We start from the raw sequence: 13,739 nt of genomic DNA, 5'->3' as shown, positions 1-13,739 counted from the left end.
GGAGCGCCCCGAGAGAGCGGGCGGGCGGGCGGCGGGCGGGCGCCATCCGGGCACCTCCTGGGCCGGGGGAGGGGCGCCGGGCCTGCCTGCCTGCCTGCCGCCTCCGCCTCCGCCTCCCCTCCGCCCCTCCGCCCGCCGGCCATGGGGGGGCAGCCGCGGTGGCGGCGGCGGGAGGCCCCTCCGCCCCCCGCGCCCCTCCAGCGCTGACGAAGAGGAGGAGGAGGACCAGGAGCCGCTGCCTCCGGGCGGCAGCAGCAGCAGCGCCAGCGCTACGGGGACGCCGAGGAGGAGGAGGAGGAGCCGCCGCCGCCGCCGCTGCTGCAGGCCATGGCGGAGAACTTGCTGGACGGGCCGCCCAACGCCAAGCGGGCCAAGCTCAACTCGCCCGGCTTCTCCGCCGCCGACCCCGCAGGTGAGCCCGGCCCCGGCCCCTTGCTCTCGGCTCCGCCGCCGCCGGCTCGCCCCTTCTTCTCGCCTCGGCTTGGTCCCGGCGCAGAGCGGGGCCGCCGCCGCCCGAGGGAAGCGGGCGGAAAGCCGGCTCCGGGTCCGGGGTGGGCCAGGAAGCCCCGCGAGAGGCGAAGGGGGCGGGAGACACACGCTGCACCTCCCTGGCCCCCCACGGCCCGGTCCCGCGCAGCAGGAGTAGCTCCGGGGAATGGGAGACGGGTGCTGCCCGGCCTCTCCCCTCCGGGATCCTGCGCAGGTGCGCCTGGCAGCCGCGCACATGGACTCCTCGGTTCAGGGATGAAAGGGAGGCGGAGTTTCCACGGGGGTCAGGAATGGATCGCCCTCGCTCCCCCGGGAAGGGCGGACTCACAGCTCACTTTGTGGGGTTGCAGGTTCAGAGAGCCCCGGGGCCAATCCATAGCGGGGCTTTGGGATACTGGGGCACTTGGCCGCTTTTCCAGCATGCTGAGTCTTCCGCTGCCCATTGATGGGAAGTAACATTGTGGCCATGGGAAGATGCTGAGCAACGCTGTATCCTTTTGCCACAGCCTGATCCCTCGTCCCTTGGAAGTTTTCTGTCTGCACAATGTTGCGCTAATGTCAATTCTGCTGTACAACTTGAAGGGTTGAGCGTTAAGCATTAGGTCTTACGGCCTGGGACAAAAGGTGGCTTGGTGTTGGAATACATTTTGTGCTTTGGATGGAATTCTGGATTGCCTCAGGCTCTCCAAATGTGTCAAGAGGGAAATGGTAGAAGGAGCTTCAGGAGATGGTTTCTCTGATGATATGCAAGGTGCTACAGGTAGCCAGCTCATGAGATGCCTGTTCTTGCAGTATTTAGCTTTCAAATTATTCAATGTTTCCACAATTTGGACTATATTCCAATAGCTTTTTAATTCAGTGGAACTCCTCCATCAGAAATGAACTTTGTCTCAGTGAAGGAGAGAGCTTGCTTGGCAATGTGGAACCCCAGCTATGGAAGGCCCTCCCTAGAGAGGTACACCTGATGCCAACTTGGTTGTCTTTTAAGTGCTGGGCAAAATATTTTCTATTTATCCAGACGTTTAAAAGCATTTTCACTGTTGTGACTATTTTAAACTGTCTCATCAGGTGGTGGCTTTGTATCTTTATTTTTGGTTTACTTGTTTATTGCTTTTAAACTGTTTGAAATATCGGATAAAATGTTCCATATTAATATTTTAGGCTTGAAATTATGTAAAAATAAATATTTACCCAGTTAACGCATATTGAAATAATGTGACATTTCTGAGACCCTAATACTAAAACTATATGCATGCATTGTACACCCCAAACTCAGTTAAGGAGTTGGTTCATATGTAGTGCTGCGCCATGGTTTGGTCTGTACTCATGTAACAGTAAACTAAACTATGGCTTATTGGGACTATGCAAAGGTGTTCGCTCCCTGAGTGGAGCTTGGACCCTTTTATAGTCCCGTGCAGCATTGGCAGCAAAGCCAAAGTATGCCTTAGCACGTTGTTTGAAAACAGGATCATAATTAAGCTTTCTCTTCCTTAAACACCTTCTGCAGCAAAGAAAAAACCTCAGCTATAAATCATGGTTAGGGAAGAGAGAGCTTAACTACGGTGCTGGGTCCAGACAACATGCTAAACCCTACCTTGGCTTAGTTGCCACTGCCATGCTGGGCTGAGCTGAAAGGACCAGGGAGGAGCAAAGTGACTGGGATCTCCTCTTTGGGAGCCTTGTGTTTGTGCTAAGCCATGGTCTGCCTTAGTGTCACATGTGAACTTGGCCATTATTTCCAAACGGAGTTTGTGCAAGCCTTGGAACCTAGGCTTTGAAGTGGATCTTCAAACCAAAAGGGGTGCCGAGTATGGCTTGGTGAGATACTACTAATAGGCTTCTACATGGAAAGGGTGTTGCAGTATCTGTTTCTGACATACTTTCCCATTGGCGATGTACAGTATTGACATAAACATCAGATTAGTTTTTCCTAAATTTGTGTGTGCTGCTTCATTCTTGATTGCTCTTTGTTTTGTTATGATGTGGAAGGTACATTAGTTCATTCCATGTTTAACTCACCCTTCCTTCTAGACACTAAGGTAGGCATCCCCAAACTTGGCCCTCCAGATGTTTTGGGACTACAATTCCCATCATCCCTGACCACTGTTCCTGTGAGCTAGGGATGGTGAGAGTTGTAGTTCCAAAACATCTGGAGGGCTGAGTTTGGGGATGCCTGCACTAAGGTGTTGACAGGTCCCCACTCTCCCTCTCTTTCAAGGCTAACATAAAATATTTGATTTAGATCTCAATACTATCTTGAAGCAGTTCTGCTGTGGAAAAAAAGTTCATAAACCTCATGGAAACTAGATTTAAAAAGAGAGGAAAAGGTTTGACAGATTGTTATTTGCTTAAAGTCTTTGCTTCCCAGTCATACTTGAGTAGAGATAGTTGAGAGGGCAACATTACATTTCCCCCCTTGTTCCGGCATGCACCTAATTTACTGGTATTTTGCTTCTTGCGTACAAGGTACTTTTGCGTTATGCTAAAGTTAAGCCATATGGTGCCTTATACAACAATTTAAAACATGTTGGGCTGCTCAGCAAAGTATCAGAATACAGAAGGGCTTCGCTTTTCTTTAGCAACTGCCTCTCAGTTATTTGAACGGTGAAGCTGTAACATGTAGGCATAGTTGCACACAGCAGAACTTGTCTTGAGCAGGGTTGCTGAGCAGCTGCATCAAGAAGCAAATCAACTGGGTGTGAATGTTCTGTCTCTTACATCAACCTCTTCTGTTCACCTTGCAGATTTTGAGCCCCTGTTTGACTTGGAAAATGATCTTCCGGATGAGCTGATCCCTAATGGAGAGTTGAGTCTCTTAAGCAGCAGTGGGAACCTTATTCAAGATGCAGCTTCCAAACACAAGCAACTTTCTGAACTCCTGAGGGGAGGCAGCGGCTCTTCTCTTAACCCGGGAATTGGGACCGTGAACTCCAGCAGTGCCGCCACGCCAGGAGTGAATAACCAAGTCCAGGGGCAGCCGAGCGGCGTCACCATTAGCAGCCTGGGCGTCCTGGGCAAGAACCCCTTAAGCCAGGCAGACGCTGCTGCATCGAGTCTAGCCAAGCAGGCCGCCAGCACTTCTGGGCCTAGCACCCCAGCGGCTCCGGCCTTGAACTCCCAAGCCCAGAAACAAGTGGGGATGGTGGCCAGCAGCCCAGCAGCCTCCCAGGCAGGAGCTGCTGCGATGTGCATGAACACTGGCTTCAACCAGACTCACCCGGCTCTTCACAATAGTAACTCTGGCGGCCACACGTTAATGAACCAGGCCCAGCAAGGGCAAGGGCAGGTAATGAATGGATCCCTTGGAGCAGCTGGAAGAGGACGAGGTGCCGGGATGCAGTATTCTAGCCCCGCCATGCAGGGAAATGCAAGCAGCGTGCTGGCAGAGACCTTGACACAGGTGTCTCCTCAAATGACGGGTCATACGGGCCTGAACACAGCCCAGGCAGGAGCCATGGCAAAAGTATGTGGCACTCACTTCAGTTGTTTTTGTTAAAGTGTCTCTTGAACTGATCTTACGGATGCTAAATTTGAAGATGTTTGCTTCTGGCTTGGGTCTAACTGGCCTCTGTGTGCAGCTATCAGAATTATTGTAGGAATAAATACGACAGAATTGTCATAGGCAGTCAAGGAATTAGCTGGGCCAGTTAAAGATTCTTTGTGTTTAGTGAGGAGGATAATGTTAAATCTTGCAAGTGTTCCTCTATAACCTTACTTTTAAATATGTGCCCTTGTGTTGCTGTTTCTCAAACACTGTTTTTCACAAGCAACAATTGTTGACAACTGCCAGATAAGTCAGGTGCCGCTTTTGTGGTACAGTCAAACCTTGGTTGTCAAACATAATCCGTTCCAAGAGCCTGTTTGGCTTCCGAAATGTTCGACAAGCGAAGCACGGCTTCAGTTGGCTGCAGGAGCATCCTGCACTCATGTAGAAGCTACGTCGGACGTTCGACTTCCAAAAAACGTTCCAATACCAGAACACTTCCGGGTTTTCGGCGTTCGGGAGCCGAAACGTACAGTAATGGAGGTGTTTGGGAGCCGAGGATTGGCTGTACCTGGTAAACTTCATTTTTCTTGGAACTGCACACTTAGGGTGGTATCCAACTAAGCTCTACTCAGCATAGACCTTTAAAAATTCATGGATCTAAGTTAATCATGTCCATTGTTTTAATGGGTCTTTCTTCTCTGAGTAGGACTAGCCTTGGATACAGCTCTTAATACTTTCAGGTATTACAGTGTTGTAAATATTCAGTGTTAAGGAGCCCTTTATTCTATTGCTGTTCAGGAAAGGATTTTTTTTTGGACTTGAGCATCTCTACTAAATGCTGCCACCAGTTGCAGGGGAGAAGACAATTGAACAGAAAGCAAACTTGTTTACCTGGGTGGAATAAAGGGGATTTTGTCAGGTACTCTAGACAAGCAAGAGCACCCCACTCCCAGAAATGTTCTGAGGGTCATATCATTACCTCAGCTTACTTTAAATTAACATTCAATGTTAAGATCTCCTAATGTGGGATTGGGAAGCATCTGTGCGCATTCTGGCTGTAGAGCAGGGATGGGGGAATCTTCTTCAACCTGAGGGCTGCAGTCCCCTGTAGAAGATCTGCTGTGGGGGTACATGCCAGTGGTAGATGAGGCCAGAGGCAAAAAAGTTGGCAGAGCAATGGCTATGCAGTCTTTTCACAGTAGCGTATATTTCACCCTCACAAAGAGGGTTTTATTTATACACACACAGCAAAAGCACTTGAGGTAGATGTGGCCCAGCGCAGGAGAGGGATGGCCTGGGGAGATCCAAGGCCAGGCAGAGAAGCCTGAAGGTCCCTGCTTCTCTTATGGATCATAGGTATTTTGCTGTGTTGGATACTTTGTCTTCAGGGGAATTGAAAGGTAGTTACATGTACATCTGCAACACTGATTTGTACTTACAACCAGGAAGCCAAAATGAATCTCTTCTCCGCCTCAAAACTTCTGAGGGTCAAGTACTGAAAATGTAATAGGTATAAGTTTCTGTATTCTAATTCCAGGTGATCACAGCTCCTCCTTAGAGGGGTTAGAATTGGAGGGTCTGCGGTGAATCACTGAAGTCTCCTCTACCTTGAGGAGTTGCATGCTCTTCCATCTGACCATGGCAAAGCAGACTTCATGCAAAATGTGAAGTTTTGACTTCAGGAGATAAAATTAGTGTGGCAAAAGTGTGTGTGTGTGTGTGTGTAGATGTGATCTTTTCTCCCTTTGGACCTGGAAGCTTGTAATAGCTATTGCCCAGTTGTGAAAACCTTCTTTTTGGATGAGGAGCTGTAGAAGGTGGCGGAGATTCACTCCAAGTGCCGTTGGACATAGTGGATTATCTGGGTCCATTTTCATCCAGGTTCAGTGTTAGGTTTGATCCTGAGACAGTCTTGCCATGATGAATGACCATTGTTGGGGGAGAAATGGGAGAAGTGTGACCCTCTTTATTCTCTCAGTGGCTTTGACCATGTTATCCTGCTGTGTCATCTCTGAGATGGGAGTCGGTGACATTTTTTCCCCACTGGTTTGCTGCTTTTAACAAATATGTATTCTGGGGGTGCTTCTGCATCCAACATTGTTACTTACAGATTCAGGTGGCCTTTTTCCATTTTGAGGTGGTTCATTGGCCAGGACTGTCCTAGGCAAGGATAGTCTGCGGTCACAGTGATCTGTGCTCTAGTATCCTCCTGACTGCATTGCTGTGATGTACTGCAGGGGTCAGCAAACTAGGGGCCTCGGGCCAGATCAGGGCCCACCTGGGTCCGGCCCGCACCACAAAGCTGGAACCCGCCACAAAGCCGAGGCTCCCAGCGATGGTGACAGGAGGAAGAGGCCGAGTGGCGGTGGCTCTGCCAATCAAACGCTGCACCTGGTTTACCTCAGTGGCGCTTGATTGGCAGAGACGTCCCTATGCCCCACTGAGGTAAACCAGACACGGCATTTGATTGGCAGAGCTGCCGCTGCTCGGCCTCTTCCTCCCGCCGATGCCCGGGTGCTCCTGTTTGCCAGGTTCTTGGGATCATCAAAAGAGGCTCCTCTCTGTATTCCACTGTTTGCAGAAGCTTGCTATGTGGTGATTTGGGATAAACCCTTCTTGTTGGTGCCTTGTCTGGAATGACTGGACCAAACTTTGTTATAACTTAAGTGGCATGTTAAGACTGACACATTTTCCCAGGCATTTTAAGTTGGTGAACTTAAAATGTTTTTAAGTTACATATATTTGTTTCAATGGTTGCATTTTGTGTGTGTGCGCTGTATGTTACATTATTTGCTTTTTTATGTTCTGGTGTCTGTGTAGATGAAGAGTTGGTTATACAGTAAATAGTTTAAATTTAAAGAAGTAGCATTCGTCAGCAGCTAGTTTTGCTGGCAGGCCACTGAAATTGCATGTGATAAAGGACAACAGACTTCCATAGGTATTGGAGAGAACTCCCATGGACTCCAGACTGTGTACTTGAGTCTCACGGACATTATCTATGTGGCAGAAAGCCAATATATCAGTTGTCCTTTTTACTTGGGTTAAGGTTTTGCAGCTGTTGCCCCACCCAGAAAGGATTTTAGGTAATTTAGCTTGGTGTTCTTGTGAATGGAAGTCATATTGGCTCCAAATCCCTACCCGCAGTTAATGCAGGCTTCCTCAGCCTTGGCCCTCCAGATGTTTTGAGACTACAGTTCTCATCATCCCTGACCACTGGTCCTTCTAGCTAGGGATCATAGGAGTTGTTGGCCAAAAAACATCTGGGGGGCCAAGGTTGAGGAGTTAATGTCTCGGTGAAATCTTTCAATCACTAGTTTGTGGAGCTTGCCCCTTGGTGGCTGTATGTTTCCCTTGTTGCTGAAGAGGTACATCTAGCTTCTTCAGGGCCATAGAATTTTAAGTTGGAAGGGATACTGATGGTTCTTCTCTAGTCCACCTCCTGTAATGCAGGAATCTCAGCTAGGTCATAAATGACAAATGGCCACCCATCCTCTTCTCAAAAACCTCCAAGAAAGGAGAGTCCACAACCTTCCAAGGGAGACTGTTCCACTGTCGAACAGCTCTTACCATCAGAAAGGTCTTCCTGATGTTGATTTGGAATCTCCTTTTTTGTCACTTGAAGCCATTTTATGACATTTTATTAAGTTTTATATTTTGCTGGAAGCTGCCCAAAGTAGCTCCTCTTTTCCAGGCTAAACATACCCAGCCTCCTTCAACCTTTCCAGGCCCTTGATCATCTTGGTCTCTCTCCTCTGCACACCTTCCAGCTTGTCAATATCCTCCTTAAATTGTGGTGCGCAGAACTGGACACAGGACTCCAGGTGTGGTTTGACCAAGGCACAATGGAGTGGTACTATTGCTTTCCTTGATCTGGACACTAGACTTCTGTTGATGCAGCCTAGAATAGCATGAGCTTTTTTGCTGCTGCATCACACTGTGGACTCATGTTCAGCTTGTGGTCTGCCTGGATCTTTTTCTCATGTGCTACTGGCAAGCCAGGTGTCCCCCATCTTCGATTTGTGCAGCTGGTTATTCCTGTCTGTGTAGAATCTTACATTTGTCTCTGCTGAAATTAATTTTCTTAGGTTGGGCCCTAAGATTTTCCAATCTGTTACGGTCATATCGCATCCCAATTCTCTTTTCTGCTGCATGAGCTACCTTTCCGAGTTTGGTGTCAGTTGCAAATTGGATGAGCATCCCCTCAGTATCTTCACCCAGGTTTATAAAGACATTGAACAACAACAGGCCCAGGCCAGAGCCGTGCAGTCCCCCACTTGTCCCTTTTCTCCAGGATGACAAGGAAGCGTTAGTGAACCCAGCTCTTTGGGTTCGGTCGGTCAACCAATTACAAATCCACCTAACAGTTAATCGCATCCAGGCCACATTTTACCGTCTTGTCCGTAAGTATATCATGGGGGAATTTATCATAGGCCTTATTGAAATCAAGATACACTGCATCCACAGCATTCCCCTGATCCACCAAGCTTGTAACTCTATAAAAAATGAATTGGGCCTTAGTAACCACAGCTGCAAGGTCAACTGCACTGGTTTTCCAACCTACGTTGTGGTCTTTATAGTCCTGCACTGTTTCCACCTCTTTCTTTGATTCACCTAGAATCCCAGTTATCCTACAACTTTGTTTTGGTCAAACTCATTTAGAAGCTCTTCCTTCACTTTAGGCTGACTTAAGTTTCCGCAAGCAGGTTTAACGTCGATACCTGTTTTCTATCATCCACATTCTGTATTTTTGCAACAGTTTTGTTGTCAGTGTTCTAGTTACAGCCGTCTTGCACCTTTAACTTTCCAAATCTTCAGCCTTCCCCCTTTTCCTTTCTGACCCTACTTTGCAGTCTGTCTTTTTCTATTATTTTCACCTTCTGTATTTCAATGCCAGTAATATGCAATAGCCATGGTTTTCTTAACATGGATGGCGCTTCTTGGAAGCATGATACAGATTTCTGTTATTAACTGACAAACTTTGCTTACAAAAAAACTGGACTCTCCTTCTACAAACATGGAATGGAAAATTCCAGGTTTCTTCCCCCCACTTTTCATTACATTCAGTGGGAATTACATTAAAGGATGTAATTTTAGACCTTTCCCAGTGTTGCTCCCAAACCATTACCCATGTAGTTTCAGCACAAGGCCTTGTTACAGGCTGATCTGGCATTTAATGGCACCACCATGGCACTAGAGGGCTCAGCAGATAAGCTACCAGGAACTTCCAGAGAAGTGTGGGTTGAAACTGGGGATGGGGACCAAACGTCTGGGCCTCTGCCTGAGATGGTAGTCAGCCGCTCTGCTCAGACTCTACCTTCCGCTGGCCACCACCACTGAAATTGGGGTCATATCATTGTAAGCCCCTATGACACACACATCTGGGCAACACTAGCACCGCTAAGCGCAGCACAGAGACGAGGGCCACAGATGATAAGCTAGCAACTAGCAGTAAGCACACCTTACATTGCCATTTGGAAGACTGAAATGCCTTCTCCACACTTCTTCCCTTACCTCCTGCTCCTCAGGAGGAACCCATAAAATGAAATCCTAACTGTCCTGTAAATCCCCCAAATGGCAATATCCTTTGGTGTCAGCCCCTTTGGGGATGACCTGACCACAGTCCAGCCCACTGCTGGTAAGAGAGTTCTTACTACTCTTGCTTTGTTCACTCAGCCAGCAGTCAAATCTGCCACACTTTGCAGTCGGCCAGAAGACCCCTCTAACCTGCAGGCAAATACTAAGTGGGACAAGGCAGCCAAGCAACTGATGCCGACAAATACACTCACTCTCTCCCCGCCGCCCTCTTTCTCTGGCCGGGAGAGCAGGCAGGGGCCAGGATAGTGCCAACCAGCCCCTTCTCCTTCATCTTCCTGTGGGTCTGCTTCCAAGGAGAAGGGATGGCAAAGTCTCTTCTTGTAGCCAAGGCCAGGTTCTGGACCATGCCCATACGCCAGCTAGTTTCATTCAGCCAGTGATCAAACAGTGCCACAGATAGCATCCTTGCAAGTATAAAAACAAGGAAAGCCATTCTAAATGGAGCAGAATGGTACAAATTCAGCAAAGCAACTCTTGAGGGCCAGGGCAAAGAGGTGCGTCTTCAGCATGCTATGGAAGCTGTACAGTGAAGGTGTCAGGAGCACCTCTGGGGGGAGGGAGTTCCACAGTTTAGAGGCTGCCACAAGGAAAGCCCTCCCCCCCCCCCCGGAGTGCCATTCCCCACACTTTTGAGCTTGGTGGAACTACCAAGAGACACCAACTGACCCACTCACTCAGAAAGAGATCTAAACACCCATGAAGGTCAGCAGGGATGGAGGTGGTCAGATATTTGGGGCACAAGTCATGTATTTTGTGTTTTTATCTTTTATCTTCATGTTATGAACTGCCCTGAGATTTTCAGATAAAGCATGCTATACAAATTGAAGAAATAAACAATTGAATAGATAAAATTTAGGGCTTTAAGCACTAATGTGAGTACCTTGAATTAGACAGTATAGGGTGTAGGGGACCACTGGCTCTCCAGATGTTGCTGAACTACAACTCCCATCACTGGCATTGGCTCATGTGTCCTAGGGCTGATGGGAGTTGTAGTTTGAAATTGTGGCTTCCCTCAGGGTGTTGAGGGTGGGGTTAGATGGAGGTACCTCTCTGCTCATAATGCATAACTGACTTTGAGAACTCTTTGCAACAAGTAGCTTAGATGGACTATAAGAAAACGATTGGACAAATTTGTGAGTGCTTCAGATGCAGAGCTCCTCTGGTCAGTGCCAGGAACAAACAGCAGGCCTGGGAGTTAGCCTTGTGCCCTCCTTGTGAGCTGCTCAGAGGTGTCTGGTCAGCCCCAGAATGGGAAACAAGGCTGGTGTTAATGGCCTTTGATTAGATGAGATGCTGAGGTAGCTTTTGATGTGGCCCGATCCTCAACACTTACAGGAGGGTGCAGTAAGTCTGATGATGTAAGGGCATTGCAAATAAAATGACAAAAAGGAAGAGAGAACCTCAGAAAGGTATGTCCCTTCCCACACCATATGGGGGTGCGCATTCCATGTTGCAGGCACGTGCTGCAACACACACACACCCCTTTCAGTAGATTGTAGCAGACAGTGCAATGAGGGCAAGGGCAGAGGCCAGCTTGGCTTTGTGGAACTGTGACCAGCATTTAAAGGCTTGTCTTAACCTACACTGAAGCAACCGGAAGCATGATTTTAATAATTGCTATTTAATTCATGGCAAAAGTGCTGGGCTTTACATTGACCGAGTTAGAGGTTTGTCTAAGCTTTGCCCTTTGAATGTTGTCTTAAGGCAACTTTGTTCGAGAATTACACAGGGAAGGACTGCCACTCACTGGCAGAACATGCTCTTTGCATACAGAAGGTATCACAGGCTCAGTTCCTGGCAGCATTTCCAGTTTAAAAAGCAGGTGATGGGAAAGACCCTGGAGGGCTGCTGCTTGCCAGAGTAGACAGCATTGGTATTAGGTATAAGGCAGCTTCTCATGTAAATCATTCAGCAACATAAGAATATTGGAGCAGCCTTGCTTGTCCACACTTGAAGCTCTGCGTGAAGACCAAGAGTCCCGTTCCACTCCTGTCTCCAGCAGCTGCTTTCCAGAAGCATGCAGCCCCCTAATTCTGAAGGTGTGAGGTGTTGGGAGTGGAAAGTGAATATATAAACTCTAATGCAAGCACACCAGCAGGGCCTGAATACTGAAAAGGGGTAGAAAACTGACCACCTACATTTTCAGATGCACTGACAATTTGTTTCAGGGAACAGGGCTAAAAAAAATTGAGGCTCCAGAGTTGTTCTTTGGCACTGTCACTTTCCACAGTAGGACGCCTGGTAATGCCTAACACTTTGTAGTTCTGCACAGCATTGTGCTCCCTCAGGACACAACTGAATCATGGCTTTCCTTTGCTACCGTTTGCTCCACTGGTGTCACAAATGGCAGAGAGCCTCAACTGGAGGAAAAATATGCTGGTGTTAAAAATGTACATCCCATCTGATAATGGAAAAAAATGGTAGCTTGATTAGAGAGAGCCATAAATCAGGAAATACAAGTTTAAAATACTCCTAAATAGCATCACCTTTAGAGGGGAGAGGCAGCCACTGCAGCCTCCTGAACCCTGGTTGGCTGGTCGACTCAAGGGAGAGCAAAACAGCTGCCATTCTGCCCCTTTGTGCATCATGCTGGCAGCCCTGCACTCACCTCTCCCAGCACTGAGGTTTCAGCAGTAGTTCCCTCCCCCTTTATAAATTTTGCATAATAACACTTGCAGATGAGTAATTAATTGATTAGTAATTGAGGAACAATGTAACTTTCAAGGTTGTTAGTAGAGCATGAAGATGAAATAAGTCACTATGGTAGAAAAAGTTCATATCACTTAAAATGATGAAACTTACAAAGAGCAGTGGTCACTTGAAGCTCTGCTTGCGCGCAAAGTGCTTAGAAACTATGGAGGCCACAAAAGTGAGGCTTGAGGGGCAGGATCTGGCCTGCCTAGTTGCAGGGGCTGGGGCTTGCCAGTTCAAGCATCAGAACTGCAAACTCTTAAGCATTGCCTGTCAGAGTAGACAGAGAAGCTGCCATTTGCTCTTCTGCTTCCCACTTCCACTATGGGATTGCAGCCCAAACTATTTGGGCAGAGCTTTTAGCTATCCTTGGGCCGTCACAAAGGATGCAGCCCTTACAATTAAGTGTTCTAAGCAGGAATAAAAAGGTAACGGGCAAACAACTTCCTCTTTGTGGGTTGTGTGCTTAACACCATGTTGAGTAGTAAATCTCATTTCTTCAAAAGAAATATTTGCAGTTTGTGGCTGGGGTAAAGCAAAACCATACCTGTGATTAGATCACTAACTCATAAGATAGGGGCAGGTTATTCATTCAGCCAGCTGTACTTTTGTACCTGAGACTCAGGAAAATAGATGGCTTTCCTTACTGTCTGTACCCACATTTGGTTGAATTCAAGGCACTAATGGTAATCATGTTGCTTTCATTCCAGATGGGAATGGCCAGTAACCCAAATCCCTTCGGGCAGCCATTTAGTCAAGCTGGAGGGCAGCAGATGGGAGGAGCAGCAGGAGTCAACTCTCCATTACCAAATAAGCCAGGCATGGCAAATAGCTTGTCTCCTTTTCCTTCAGACATCAAGAGTGTTTCAGTTACCAGTGTGCCAAATATGGTGAGTTTTCTGCAGCTCACAATTTTTCTCCATAGTTCTTGTATGCCTTCCATTGACACAAACTTTCTAAGCTTGTAAAAATTGCCCTGAAAAAGATGACTTCTTATATTCAGTAGAAATTGTGTTGGATCTGTCATATGACATGGGGAAATAGAGGCACCCTGAATAGCTTGGAGTCACAGCAGTCAGTGTGATATTTTGGACCGTTTTACCAGACTACCTGCTAAGATGCACGTGCGCAGATACTGTTTCTTAGCTGGATATTTGGCATCCTTGTGCAGCATTCATTTCAGCAGTTTTCAGGAACAGCTCTGATGGGTCGTGCTGCTGGAATTTCATCTGTTAGCAACTTTTGTGAAAGTAAGGAAGCTAATGAGAAACATTAATTGTTATGCAACTTTTCTGCTTCAAAAAAATGTACAGTGGGAAACGTATCTATAAATGAAAGGGCTGTTTTTCAAACATATAGTGCATATAATCTCTTCAGTCTCTATATCAAGGAAGGAATATACTTCTGTAAATGAGTTAGAGGGTTTTATTTGCTCATGTTTGGCAACTCAAAACACTTTTTGCTTCTGAAAAAATTG

General features: G+C 47.4%; 1 protein-coding gene across 2 annotated transcripts in view; it reads left to right on the top strand.

The window, feature by feature from the left end:
• The first annotated feature begins 213 nt into the window (after positions 1–213).
• Positions 214–13,739, top strand: part of CREBBP (CREB binding lysine acetyltransferase) — a 69,185-nt gene continuing 55,659 nt past the window's right edge. For both annotated transcript variants that reach the window (XM_081170254.1, XM_081170253.1), the window contains exons 1-3: positions 214–412; positions 3,234–3,952; positions 12,973–13,152. In XM_081170254.1, coding sequence (XP_081026380.1) covers positions 328–412; positions 3,234–3,952; positions 12,973–13,152 — 984 coding nt within the window. In that variant the 5' untranslated portion in view covers positions 214–327. The remainder of the gene's footprint in view (positions 413–3,233; positions 3,953–12,972; positions 13,153–13,739) is intronic.

Source organism: Podarcis bocagei, assembly GCF_964188305.1.
Source record: "Podarcis bocagei genome assembly, chromosome: 14".
In the NCBI taxonomy this organism is placed as follows: Eukaryota; Metazoa; Chordata; class Lepidosauria; order Squamata; family Lacertidae; genus Podarcis; species Podarcis bocagei.
This window is presented reverse-complemented; position numbering and strand designations above follow the sequence as displayed.